The sequence below is a fragment of the Cynocephalus volans genome, chromosome X (assembly GCF_027409185.1).
Source record: "Cynocephalus volans isolate mCynVol1 chromosome X, mCynVol1.pri, whole genome shotgun sequence".
NCBI lineage: Eukaryota > Metazoa > Chordata > Mammalia > Dermoptera > Cynocephalidae > Cynocephalus > Cynocephalus volans.
This window is the reverse complement of record NC_084478.1, coordinates 28,014,700-28,029,228: the sequence shown is the minus strand read 5'-3', so window position 1 is coordinate 28,029,228 and position 14,529 is coordinate 28,014,700. Positions and strand designations below refer to the sequence as shown.

Genomic DNA, 14,529 nt, shown 5'->3' with positions numbered 1-14,529 from the left:
ACAACCATATTACCTAAAGCAGGTTTGGTTGACTTTATAGGAAAGTTGTCAGTGTAATACCAGTGCTTGGGCTGGGTTCCCTAGAAGCAGAGTCTGAGACAGAGTTTCCAGGGCATGTGATTTATTAGGGGAAAACTCTCAGGAGTTTCTTAGGACAAAGGGAGAGGAAAGAAGTTGCTAAGCAAGGGTGTGTTCTCAGCTGTTCCCACAGGAGTTCTGGAGGATGAATTTCCACTGGAGAGTTGTCCAATTAAGATAAGGGAGGTGGCCTTTGTACCACTGTATCTGTCAGTCATTTACTGTGGGCCCCAAGAGTGGAGGGTACAGGTCTAACTTAGTGGGCATAGGGGCTCCTGTCAGCTAAAGGCAGTTGTTTTGAAAAAGGGCAGCAACTGTGACTCTTTAGCAACCAGCTCTCTCTGCATCTGGGGGATGGGTGCGCCCACAGGGTCCACTGTATCTGATGTCTCATATTTAAGTAAACTTGTCAATGGAGACTTGACAAAAGAACTAAGTTGCTTTCAGGTCCTAAAAACTTTAGGAATTCTTAAGTTGGTATCATGTTTGTAGATGACATCACCTGGCAAGTTAATCAGACAAAAGAACTAATTGGCATGGTATTGGAGCAAGTGGACAGCTCTGGCTAGGGCAGTTGGAATGGGGGTGGCTCTCTGAGTCAGGAGGGAGTGACAGTATTTTCTAAAGGTCTGCCAGATCTCCAGCCTGCCCGAGCTCACTGTTCTCTCCTTGGCTAAGAGTTGTCAGCTTAGTCTGGGGGTGGGGGGAGGTGTTTCCTGTGGCACCCTGATTGTAAATATCCTACTTCATAAGCCCTGGGCTTGAGCCAGACAGGTGAAAACCCAGGGCTCAATAGCCTCGTCACCAGTAGAGCAAGTCCTGGGTAGACTGATAAGGCCCCCTCAGCCCTTGCCTGGGTTTGCCCCCCACATCCTCCCTCCTCCACCATCATAGCACGCTAACTCTGTCCCCTGCCCTGCAGAAAACTGAGGCATCTTAAGTGTTAACACAACATATCCCCTTCCCCCATATTGAGCCAGCTGTGCTTATTCTTTTATGTTTTTGGGTAGGGGGAGGGGACAAGTCATGGCACCACTGGCCAGGGTTCAAGAAATTGAAGGGGTTTTGTGTGTGCACTGAGTTTCCCTGTGACCACCTCTGCATTTACAGAGAGGTGACTCCTGGAGGCCTGCCCCAAGTTCGTGGTAGCATTCTCTCTTCCCCATGCTCTAAGCAGTCGTTCAAACCGGGAGAATGTGCTCGCTTTGGCAGTACATATACTAAGATTGGAACGACACAGAGAAGATTAGCATGCCCCCTGCATAAGAATTTCATGCAAATTTGTGAAGCGTTATATATATTTTTTTAAGTCTGGGGTTTGATCCCTGTACCAGCCAGCAAAAACAATAAATACACCTTAGGAATGGAGGTGGGGCAAGGTGAAGATAGGGAATGTGTATGTGCTAATGAGGCAGTCTGCCCATACTCCAGACACTGGTGCTGTCCCTTAACTGGGCCCAGGTGCGAGGGAGACAGAGCCTCTGAGCTTCTGCAGTTCAAGTGGTTTTTTTAAGCTTCTTCTCTAACCTCTCATCAAGGAAGAAAAGAATAACCTGGCAGTAGCCTTGCTCTGGCTAAGAGACTCTTGGTGACAGACCCTCAATTCCCAGCCCACCACTCTTCTGAGCCTGGATTTGCTTGTTAGCTAGGCCTGTAGCTGACACAGTGATGAGACTCCTCCTTCCATCTCTAGGGAGGGCAGAGAGAGAGAGAAACCCAGGCTCAGCTGGGCAGGAGCTGGATAAGTCAGGGTGGACTGGAAGCCTCGCTTTGGAGAGGAAGCAGTGGGTGAGATTTGTTCTGCAGGTCACTGGGTGTCTGGTCACTTTGTTAACGATAGCCCCCAACCATAACTGAGCACTTACTTCAGATGGCTCCACATGAACACCTCCCAGCTTGATCCCATTCACACTCCAAGGAGCATTGGTAGGGAAAAATGATTGTTATTCCCATTTTACGGGGGTCCAGAAACTGAGGCCAGAGGAGGAAAGCAGCTTGCCCAAGGTGGCACTGCTAGAAAGGCAGTGTCAGGATCTCCATGTTAATTAGGATCCTTCCTCAGCTTGTTTTGAACTTCTAACATTTGCTTTCTATTTGGATGTCCCAGTCTGAAAGTTCTGGAAGTGCCTCACTTCTCCCTAGTAGAGTGCTGGTGCCTGCAGGTTTTTTCCTTCACTCTTTGGGCAGCGTGAGCTTGGCGTTCACAGCCCTGCTCAGTATACTTCCCTTTTTCTCATCCACAAACTTCTTAGATTTGAACTTACTTGTATTTTTTACAATGTGTCACACCCAAACTCAGACTCTAAATTCATCTTCACTAGGAAAGAAGAGTAGTATAACAAAATATTACAAATAGAATTAATCTGTTGTGCTTAGTTCTCGTGATCTCTCCCTCTCCCCCTTCCCTCCCTCTCTCTCTCTCATCTCTTCTAGTCCTGTTTCAAAAGAAGAGCTTATCTCCATCCCAGAATTTTCACCAGTGAGTGAAATGATTCCTGGGGTGTCTCTGGACCAAAATGGAACTGGTAATGCCCGAGCGCTTCAAGATATCTTAGATTTCACTGGCCCCCCCACATTCCCCAAGAGATCCAGTGAAAATCTCAGCCTGGATGACTGTAACAAAAACCTTATCGAAGGATTTAACAGTCCTGGCCAAGAAACTACTCTGAACACCTTCTGTTGACAAATTCAACATTCCTTTAAGGAGAGGTACAGTCTTTCGATGATATTCTAAATCCATAACTCTCCAACTGCAGTTTGTGAAGATAGGATGAACATCACTTGGGCTCCTAGATGGTCCGTTTTATTTGAAAAACAGAAACACAAAAATATTATGGTGTATACTGCAGCATACACAAGAATCAGCTTTCAAGTAATTCCTTTACGTGCGAGCCCCACCCTGCCCCTCCTGTTTGGGGTGTGTGGATAAGAAGGTTGAGAAACTAAAGGTTTGACCACCTATCTGTCTCAAGTAGCACCTTTTTTAGAGGCAAGTAGAGAATGCTGTAATAATGTTGTAAGGCAGTATTAGTAAAAGGAATCCCTTTTCCCTCCCAGTTTTACTCATGAACATCCCACATTCTATCTAGAATTATTCATATACATTGATGAGTTTTGGGCCAAATGATTTGCTGTTTTGTGGACCCATTCTGGATTCTTCCAAAGACATCTTTTCTTGGATCATACCTGAGGGAGTAAGAGAGGGAAGAACTGCCATTTGTGCCCTGAAAGTTTTTCCCGCACCTTTAGCCTTTTTTCTAGGCAGAGTGCTTCTAGAAGCTATGCTTATTTGAGTAAGAATATCAATGGGTTATATACACTCTGCAGTTATGTGTACTTAGTTATAGACACCTCACATTTGATTACTTCAGTTTGGGGCTTGTTTTTGGATAATGAAAACATAATTAGAACCTGTCACCAAATCCTTTCATAATTTAATAATTCCAATTGCTCGTCCCATTTTAGACTCTTAAAAACATTTTTATATTCTCAGCGTTCTCTCAGTCACTTTATTTTTTATGATGCTCCACTCCTATAACAGAAATTCCATGCCTGAAATGATTTAGTCCAACCTTTTTATTTCTTAAATGAGGAAACAGGTTGGGGAAGCTACATGGCTAAGATCACTGTTTCATGTCCTACTTATTTCTACCTAACCTCAGCTCTTGCCTTTAGACAACAAGTTTTAGAATCCACTCCTCTCAGTGCTTGGGAAAGCGGTTGCAGTCCTTTGACATGTGAGAGGGAAAGCATGACAGGTCACTTTTAGATTCTTGGGCACGTAAAACACTAATTTGCCTGTGCATTCTATTTCCCTAACAGTTACATGGCTTAATATTTAAGAGGTTTCTTTTGTTGGTAGCAAACCTTGGCTTAATTAGCTTTCCTTCAGTTTTCTTACTTCACTAACCAGTAAGGATCAGAAAAACCACAAAACTTAAGAGAGTATTTCTGGTCCTCAAATTTATTTCCTACATCTCTAACTAAAAGAAGTGCAAAATCTCTTTCCAAAAAGAAAAAATCTTGACTAAAGCATTCTATTCACACTGCTTGTAGATTTTAATTTGTGACATAGTCTGGTTCTCAAATTCTTCTCAAGCAAAGGCAGTCCCACCCCCCACTAGGGGGCATTTGGAAATGTGTTGGTGGGTTTTGTTGTCTCAATGGCTGGGGGCATTTGGAAGGCAAAACTTGAGATGTTAAACATCTGCAGGTTTTAGGAACGTTTCACACAAGGAAAATTTGACCCACCTAAAGAAAAATAGTCCTATGCAAAAGACTATAGCATTTCTGTTGAGAAATACTATATGAGCCAAGGAAAATATAATTACCAAGAAGGTAGAAAGTATACTGTACAGTCATTTTAGAGAGAGGATAGATGCTACAAACTGTAAAATACTTGGTTTCTTCATTGGTCTCACCTGATTTTGTTTTTGAATTGCCGCAGGTGGGGTTTGGAGACCCCGTGAAGCTGCTGGTAGTCAAATCCAAGCTGCTGGCCATCTGAAGACACTCCTGTCCCCCTTAACTGCTGGATTCCAAATTATCACATCGGAATGTAACTGTATTCCTAGGTAGTCTGTCAAATACTGGCCACTCTTGGTACAAACCTTGAGACTTTTGCCATGTTGGGCTTTAGCAAAGTTTCGTTTTATGGTTCTATTTATGAGCTTCAGCTGCTGATAAAACACTTCCTGTACTTCTCTATTATCATAGTGATCCTCTGATTCTGGCTCAGAAATCCACTTTATAACCATTCTTATTCCCCAAGCTGGAGCACATAAACATTTAGATATCTTTTCCTGTAAACTATTCTAGACATTTACCCAAACTCTAGTTAAACATATACTCAACTTGGGCTGCGTATCTCCATTTCTTTGTTTAGAAGGAGAAGTAGTTCAGGAGCTTCCCCCTCCCCCAGGGTTTTCTCTTTTGGAAGGCACTATCAAGAAACCTTATTTGTATTACTAAGCTTTGCCACCTGCAAAATGCATGGCCCCACATTACTCTTTTGAGTTTACAGTAATAAGTTTGGTTGAGTAAGGAAGTAATTAAACAACGATTTCTGTTCTCTTACGCATATTCTTGTATACATGAGCAACTGAATCTAGCAAGGACCCTTTCTTGTCACACCTTAAAATCTCCAAACTGTAGTCACTCCAAATCATGGAGTGACTTTCCAGCTGGATGAATCGTGTGTCTCCTGTGCAGTGGCTAATTTCCATGTTTTTGCTATTTTTCTCTTGGATCTTGAGGGTTTTCTTTGTTTGCTCCTGTGTTTGCCCAGCTGTAATGAAATCAGGCACAAATGAAAATCATAGTTCCCTGAAACAAGGGGGCTCCAAACTGGTCCCAGTATGTCACTTTAATAAACTTTAATAAAAAACATCTGAGTGGGGGAAAAATGACACTAGAATGTATACTCCACACATTTGATGCCATGTAATGGTGTGTTATTTTATTTTCATTTCTTATGGTGAAATGTGACTTTCAAATCAAAATGACCTTTTCTTTGAAACTTTCTAATTTGAGTTGTACAATAAAGGGTTTGGAAAGATCCACAATTCTGAGAGAGGTTTGCAACCAGGAGATATAAAGAAGTCTCAATAGTAATCTTCATATGCTTTAAAAGACAGCTACAGTTTAAGAGTTTATTGGGTATGGAAACTGTGTATGTTTGTGTATGTGTATATACTGAATAAAATACATGCCTCCAATAATGCGGTGCCATTGATCTTGATTAATATCAGGGGGAAAATCCCTTTTATGACAAGCACACAGAAAATGATAGCATGGTCCTACTTTCAAAAAATGCCTCGCCATCTTTCTTATAACTTCATTTTGCTAAATGTCTGTTTTGTTGTGATCTGTTGTACCTCACAGCACCGTTGTGACCATGGTGATGCCTCATTTGCATGATGTGTAGATTGTGTTTAATGTGAAATACATTTTCATTGAAGAGTCTGATGGTTTGCTGGTGTTTTGTTTGTTCCTGTAAGCTCAATGAAGAAATGTGCTAAAATCAAACCAAGGTTTTTAAAACCTGTGTGGGAAAACCCCCAAAATCCTGAATGGGTGTCCTTCCTCTGTCAAACTCATTAAAAATTTCTCTGTTGTCAGTGCTGAGTGGAGCATTGTGGAAATAAGCTTATTAAGTGATGGACTGTCCCTAGAATGTGATGAACCTGAGTACAGTCAGTAGCTGTTCTTTCATATCACTGATGAGAGGGACTTCTAGCTAGCTAAGACACAGTTAACCTTGGTGTAATCTACAAGAACGTTTCACATAGCAATTTGGCATTTAAACAGAATTATAATGGGAATCTTGACCTTCATTTTTAAGTAAGCTGAAACCCAGACCAGCTTTTTTGTATCTAACTCACGGGCTTGTCCACTGCTTGGGAGACAGTACCAACTCAGACCAGGACCAGGTAGACAGGACTAGAATTAGGAACCCTCATGGTAACTTTCAGGCTGCCTTCTCTGAAGCTGAAGGCCTAGTCAGCACAGCCCTCCCCAGCTCTCTTGACGAAGCCTCTGGTCGTGGTACAGGAGTGACACCAAATATTTACATACACAGGTCTCTGACGGGGGCATTAAAAGTAGCTTATGTCATCATGAGCTCTGGCCATGGTGGTGGCCAGTCATTCCTAAGAACAATTTCTAATTTGTGAACATTGTAAATTTGTCTTAGTTTCCTATTAGTCAAATGCTTTTGTAAATGAAATTTAGAAAGCAAATGTAAAGAACTAATTTGTTTTTAGAAGCATACTAATTACATTGCGGCACAGCACAGAGTGACCTCCATCTGCACTTCTCAGCACTGCTGAGGAAGCACAATTATGTAAGAAAACGAAGTGAGAACTCTTAGAAACATTAGAAACGAGAAGCCTTTACAGATCCTTTTTTTCAGGAAACTCAAGAGAAACAACTGGAAAACTCAGAATAATTTCACAGGGGGCCAACTACTAAAGAAAATAGTTTTCTTGCACATTAGCAATAAACAGGAAATAGATCCCAACAAAAACTATAAAATTCCTAGAAATTACCACTATATCTAAAACTTGACTGAGGGATGTTAGCATAGACGTAAATGGAAAGCCATGCCATATTCCTGATTGGGGACAATCTATGCTTGTGAAGAAAGCTAATAGCAGGTGGCACTCACATTTGTGCCAATCAATGGGATTTCTTTTTGGCAACTCAAAAATATAATTGTACGGTTCTTATAAGAAAATGAACACAAAGCTAAGAAACTTGGGAGTTTTTTAAAAGGGAAAATTTCCCTAACAAATAGTAAAATACATGATAAAACTTCTGTAACATATAGTGTAGTCTGATAGAGAAATAGAATTTGGAGTAGCAGTAAAAATCAGAAATACATACCCAAGATACATAAGAATCTAATGAACTGTGGGGTGGGGCTGGACCATTTGTGCCTGTAGAAAGATAGCAGGCAGTTTAGTGTCTCGAGGTCAGCTGAGTTTAACATCTCTGATGGGGTGGGGATAAAGGCCCAGAAGTCACAGTGAGGAAATGACAGCAGCAGGATCCAAGGTGTGGGTACCAATTACTGTTCAAGGTTTAAGTCAGGGACAAAATTTAGACACAAGGCTTAGGAGCAGCCTTTAAAGACCCTGAACTGCTGGGTGCCCCTGGATGTGCTGTGCTCTCTCAGGACGTGAGGAGCAGTGGGCCTTTGCTCACCTTGGCGTAGGCTTCTGCAGAAGTGGACCACGATGACAGGCAGCATGTACTGGGTTCCTGCTGCACGCAAGGTGGTTCTAAGACTTTTCCCATGCTACAAAGTAGGTATGAGAGGGTAACTTTCCCAAGAACACACAGCTGGAACTTAATAGAGCAAGCTTTGACTCCAGGGCCCCCGTTTTGGTACCCCCGGGGGGGCTGACAGGCTCTTCTGCCCTGAAAGCAGCAAAAATGTTTTGCTAGAGCAGGTGCTTATAGTGGTGAAGGGCCAGGACCCCCATGGGTATCCTAGTTCTGGGTATGTTTTAAAAAAAAAATTATTGAGAGATAATTCACATACCATGAAATTCACCCTCTTAAAGCATGCAATTCAGTAGTCTTTACTATATTCACAAAGTTGTGCAACCATCACCACCAATTCTAGAACACTTATCAGAGTGTGCTTTTTCAAGGGTTTGTTATTCATTCATCCACTCGCAGCAGAAGAGCTTGGCTTTATCAACCATTCATTCAAGTTCTCATTGTACCCGGAAGCAAGAACATGGGGTTTTAAGTAATATTCTCTGAAGAAGTCGCTTCCCCTTCGCCCCCTTCCAATAGGCCAAACTAGGGTGGTGTTTATGTACCTTAGTTAGCATGGGCTGTTGTTCCGCATTTGCTACATAAATATGGGATCAAACGCCAAATACAGGCTCACTTATCAGATACCCAGCACGGATCTCCTAAACTTAGATTGGGCGAAACTGATTTAAAACACTGAAAATCCTGAACCTTTGGAGACATGCCTTTCACAGTGACCATGGAACCAGGCGTGGGGTGACCTATACTGTGACTCTACTTGCCTTGTGTTTCTGGGACTTATTGCCCATGTTGACCACTTGGGAGGGAGTGTTTCAGTGCCCTCTTTTCTCCCCCTAAGGTCCAGCTCAGGGTCCAAGGCAAGGGGCAGTCAATGTGTAGAAAGAAATCACCTACTGCCCAGAGCCTGAGGGCCACCTCCCAAAGGCAGAGGGAGCTACGGCTTCAGGGGTTGCACCCCGAGAATTCACTTTCCTTATCTTCCCTTCACACTCTGCAGTAAGTAAGCAAGAACCTCCTGCAGAGGCTTCTATGCTGTAGGTAACGAAAGCCAAAGTCCAGCTGGCACCCAGGGATTGTTAGGGGAAATGTCTAAAGCTGCCAGCCTTCTGGACTTCCAAGAAAAGATTAAAGCGGGCTTTCCCTATCTCACTTTATCTATGTCAGGGAAATGCAAAATGCAAGGAATAGAGTCCCAAGGAATTGAACCTTTGTGTAAAGTAACTTCTTAGAATTAGAGCCAGCAGCTCTTTGTTGGCTGTACTTGTCTTTTAATCCCATTTTCCTAATAGTATATGTAGACTCATCTTTGAAACAACAGGAAAGTCGTCCACACAGAAGTGATAACTAGGACAGGGCTATATGTCACACTCAGTAGATATATGTAAAACTTGTTGGATTGAATTCAGTCAGCACAGTGGGACCCATAGGATGTTTCAGGACAAAGTGAATATTATTAGTCCTGCTGGGAGGAAAGAATAAATTCCATTTGCTCGGTGGACCTGGCCTTCTGAAGGGTTCTCAGGGGCCCACCCCTGTGCAGTGACAGCCCTGGTGGTGGGTACAAGTTCATTGTTCACTGATGGTAAGAAAGTATCCAGAATGTGGAAGTAAGGCAGAAAGATAACTGCGTGCCCTTTCAAAGCCCTGCTAGAGTGTTGTCTTACAAGGCAGCCTAAGGGTCAGCTGAATCTCAGGGTGTAACTTTGTATGCCTGACTATGTGCTATTGGTTAGGACCCAGTCTCTGGAGTCAGGTATTCACTTGTAGATAGAAAATTGAAGACAATTTTTGTCGTGTAGAAAAGATAATGCCAAAGATTATGTCTATTTGTCTCTGTGGGACACTAAAAAATTCTGTCTCTAACTTTGCAATCTTATTCCAGCATTCTCTTTTCCACTAAATATGTGTGTGCATGTGTGTATACATACATATATGTGTGCATGATAATCTGTCCTCATATCCTCCTCTGAACCAGCTCTGTCATCCTGCTCCTTAATGAGTTAAATACATTCAGACACATGCTTGCTGTGTATGTACATCACAATCATGTTTTTAACCTTTGGGCAGTTATACTGTGACAATGAGGTAGCCTTAAGTCCTCAGCAGGATTGGGGAAATTTTAAACAGCTATACCAATGGCTTCAAATTTCACATTCAGTGCTAGTGTAGTGGATGTCATGGTGCACCACCAGGACAGGCCTCCCCTTTAGGACTGAGGTAATCATCCTTCCAGATGCTCGAGGTACAGTCACTGAAGTCTGTTGGAATTCCTTTCCAGGAATTGCCCTTGGCTGAAGGAGGCTGCCTCACCAAGGTTAAACCTCCTCGCAGGTCGGCCTGGATCCAGTGGCTGTACAAAGACCTTTGCCTCAAAGTGGGACAACTCAGAAGGGGCTGTCCCAGCTTCAGAGCTCCTTGTGGTGTTACCTGAGGCCTTTGCTAAGACCGCATTGCAGCTCAAGTTCTCCCTCCTGCTTCCTTCACGTCCCCCAAACACTCTGCATACGCTGCCTGTGTGATCGGTCTCAGAGTCTGTTTCCTGGAGAACCCGCCCTGAGCCAGCCAGGAGTTGTGCTAAGGGCTTTTCATATCTTGTCTCTTAACCTGTAGAACAACAGTCTGACATTCTGAGATAGGCACAGTTGTTACCGGTCTCACTTCAACATGAGGGACCCAAGACTCAGACTAAGTGGCTTGTCTGAGGTCATACACAGCCAGGACGTACATAGCTGGGCTCCGAACCCCAGGTTTGCTCTGCAACCTGCACTTGCCCTGGCCCGGCACAGCTCAAAGTTGCTGCCTGGGGAAATCAAACAGGCCCAACCTCCAGAGGCTCTTGCTAGGCTATACATCTCCTAGCTATATTTGCAAGTTTCCCAATCAATCTCCTCAGCCAGCTTCCCTCACCAGAAGTTGTTGCTGACTTTGAAAATCCTTGAAAATCTTCTGCTGAGGGCATTTAATCCATCTTTATATTGCTCACTCCAGCAGAATATGTGCACCTTCCATCTGGGAGCATAGACAGTTGGTATGAAATATTTTTTTCCTCATCCAGGAGGTAACCCATTTCATAACTGCTCATTTATTAAGCAACTAGGAATGAATACCTACTCCATGCCAAGCATTTTGCTAGGGCTGGGGATGGAGCAGAGAATAAGACTAGATATTGTCCCCACCCTCCTGGAGCTTATAGTCCAGCAGGAAAGAGAGCAGTACACAAATGTTTAAGAAGTTATTATTTGCAATTGTGATGTGTGTGAAGGTCAGGTCTGCTGTTACATGTTTTCATATTATTACAGTGTGTGATGAGACATTTATTTGTGGGATTCTTTGATTAATATCTGTCTCCCTCACTGTAAGTCTGATGAAAGCAGCACTGCCACATTCCTACCAGCCAGCACAGATGTTCAGTGAATATTTGTGCATGAATAAGCATGGTTGTCACTGAGGAAATCTATGGATTACAATTCGTAGCCTCTGATTTGCATATCTTTCTGCCAGACCCACATTCTATCACAAGATGAAGGTCCCAGGGACGCTGGTTTTTTATTTGCTGTTGAATCTCCAGCACCTAGAACAGCACCTGTCATAGAGGAGACACACGATAAATCTTTGTTGATATGAATGATTTTTTATTGAGAATAAGAATACTAGTTCTGGTGGTTCCAGGACACACAGCAGACTATGTCTTCACTGTTAAGGGTATTTATCACATATGATATATAACAAGCTCCAAAGGCACCTGAACAACGTCAGGATTCTGGGCCAGCATCTCTTTGAGTGTCTGGGCTCCGAAGAATGTTGCTGCAGCACCAGCACCCCATCCTCACACTGTCATGGTCAAAGGCATGAAGAAGTCAGTGGCGGGCTGCTCCTTGTACTGCTTCCTCCTTTTGCCAGGGAGGAAACTCTTTTCCAGAAGCTACCAGCAGATTTCTACTTCTCATTGGCCAGTCATAGGTCTTCCATCTACCCGTAAGCTAATCACAAAGGGAGTGAGATTACCATGTGTATTAGTTGAGGTACTGCTAGCTTTTTTTTTTTTTTTTTTTTTTTGTCTTTTGTGACTGGCCGCACCGCGGGCGCACCGGCCATCCTTATATAGGATCCGAACCCGCGGCGGTGGGAACACTGCTGTGCTCCCAGCGCCGCACTCTCCCAAGTGCGCCACGGGGTCGGCCCGAGGTACTGCTAGCTTCTATAACAAACAATCCCCCAGATGCAGAATGGCTGCTCAAATACAATGGAAGTCTTTTTCTCCCTCATGTGAAGTCCAAAACAGATGTGCCTGGTTACAACTCTCTGAGTGGTAATTCTGGGACCACGCTCTTTTCATCTTGTAGCTTCCTCATCTCCCAATTTTATCATGTTTTTCTGCATCAAGCCAACAGAATAGGAAAGAGTATGGAGAAGACACGCTGCTTCCCAGCCACCTTGGCCACTCAAATTTCTGCAGCAACAACTGGTCATACGGCCCCACTCAGATGCAAGAGATGCTGGGAAGTATAGTCCCTGGCTGGTCTTGTTCCTATCAGAGACATTGCTATACCATGGAAGGGAGAGCACACGTAATTTGGTGGGTAGCTAGTTGTCTCTGCCATGCCATGATTGACTTAGACCAGAGCTGTCCAATAGGAATATAATGTGAGTAACGTGTTATTTTCAGCTTTCTAGTAGGGGGCCTGGGAAGGGAGAGGCAGTAAATATTTTGATTGTCTTATAATATCTGCCACAGGGTCCATTATGTTCTCTTCCCCTACCAGTTTAAGGGACAGTGGAAATTGGAGTGAAAAGTTAAGAAGAGACCTTGGGGTACCTGATAAATATGGGATTGGACAAAACAGATTTATCAGGCAAATGATATTTTTGAGAGCTTAATGACTTTTGAGTTGATTTTGGGGTTGTGCCAGGACACAAAAAACAGGCTGCTTATAGTAGGAAGAGACATGTGAATGGAACCTATCAAGGATTTGAGGGAAGAACTTCTGGAAGGGGATCACTGAACATTTATATAAGGGAGTAACAAACTTTGAAGGAATATTTTGCAGTAAAATTAAGTTTTAAACCTAATCTCATCATTCCTTTTTGCCTTGCATTAATGTAGGTAGTCCACATCAATTTTTTTTCAAAATAATTGCTGAGTGTGACATATTGTTTTAAAACTACAAATATTATATGACTTTCAGAACCCAGGGCCAAGCCGCTACACACATTACATTACAAAAGAGTTCATCAGAAATAATTTATGGGACCAGAGGGCTGGTAGCATCTACCAAATTTTGTTTACACTTGATCTTAGCCAAAAGGCCGAGAAGCGATCCAAATTTTGTTTAGAAATCTGTCCTCCATCTTAATAGGACACAGACACGAAGCCAGTGACTAGAATAAGCAAAGAGGAACCTGCAGCATAAGGCTGTCTAAAAATTTTTTCTTCCAAACAGTATAAATCATTTCTGTCTGTGCTCTGCTGTTGACAAAGCCATTATAAAACTAAAGGTAAAGAAAGGACAGCATCCACAAAAAATGCCTCTATCATGCGACAGAAGAAAAGGAGGAGGAAATAGGGCCAGCTAAGCATTATATATCAAGTTTCATCAACAGTATGAAGCCACACTGTGGAATATAATAAAAAGCAATTGTACTTCATGGGGCCTAGTTTTCCAAAGCCTTGCAGTTTCAAATATTGACCTTGTGGAGGACTGGAAATTTTCCTCAGGCTATACGTCTCTGGTGTAAGATAAAGATTTGTGGCACAGCAAGGTTGCTGGCTCAAGGACAGACAGGTTACTGCTTGAAATGTAAAGATGCTGGAAAATTGTAGAGAGAGAAGGAATGTTTGCTAAGATCAAGCCTGTGCTGATAGGACCACTTAACTGCCTTACTGGAATGTCATCTGGCTTGTTTCACTGAAAGTTACCAGCCTATATTGTTAAACTATAACCCCACCTATGTTCTCTTCCTGTAACTTCCTGGTCTGGAAAATAAATGCAGGAAGAGAACCCCAATTCAGGGTTAATTTCCCGAGGAAGGGATCCCTCTTGTTGGAGGGTTCCAGGGAAGTTAACCGCTTCGGGGTCTCCCACTGCTCAGAAGAGATGGGCTTTGAGTAATCCTTGCATCTCTGTCACCCAGGAGAAGTGGAGTGACAAATCCGTGGGGGGCGAAGCAACACAAAGCAACACCACACAACCAAAGTCAAATAGTTAAGAGAAACTCACTCGGTCTGTCAGTCATGGATTATAAGGGCCAGCATAGATGCTGAAGGCACAACCAACACAGTACAAACTGCAATCTACGTAAAAACATGAGAAAAGTCAGGGCCAATGGTGATTTTAAGGGATGAGAAAGCTACTTGTCCTACTTCTTCATACTTTTCCTTTTCTCATATTAGCATTTAAAAAAGAAAGCTCCACAGAAAGGCGGCTGGAGAACATGCCAGGGTGGCCGGGAAGTCTCCCCAGAAACTGTCTCCCTCCAAAAAATGACGGCAACAGTGGGCACTTTGTCTAAGTCCCTATCAAAGCCTGAATCATGCTTTTAAAAAACTTGTACATTTTCCTGGCCAACCCTGTGGCACACTCGGGAGAGTGCGGCGCTGGGAGCGCAGCAGTGCTCCCACCATGGGTTCGGATCCTATATAAGGATGGCCGCTGAGCGCGGTAC

The 14,529-nt window shown here is 43.2% G+C and overlaps 1 protein-coding gene and 1 non-coding gene across 5 annotated transcripts in view; both read left to right on the top strand.

Moving 5' to 3' along the window:
* Positions 1 to 2,761, top strand: part of MAP7D2 (MAP7 domain containing 2) — a 99,944-nt gene extending 97,183 nt beyond the window's left edge. For all 4 annotated transcript variants that reach the window (XM_063083425.1, XM_063083423.1, XM_063083422.1 and 1 more), the window contains one exon: positions 2,512 to 2,761. In XM_063083425.1, coding sequence (XP_062939495.1) covers positions 2,512 to 2,761 — 250 coding nt within the window. The remainder of the gene's footprint in view (positions 1 to 2,511) is intronic.
* LOC134368776 (U6 spliceosomal RNA) lies at positions 1,275 to 1,381 on the top strand. Its single transcript, XR_010022485.1, has one exon. It is a non-coding gene; the product is annotated as a U6 spliceosomal RNA (small nuclear RNA).
* Positions 2,762 to 14,529: the final 11,768 nt, after the last annotated feature.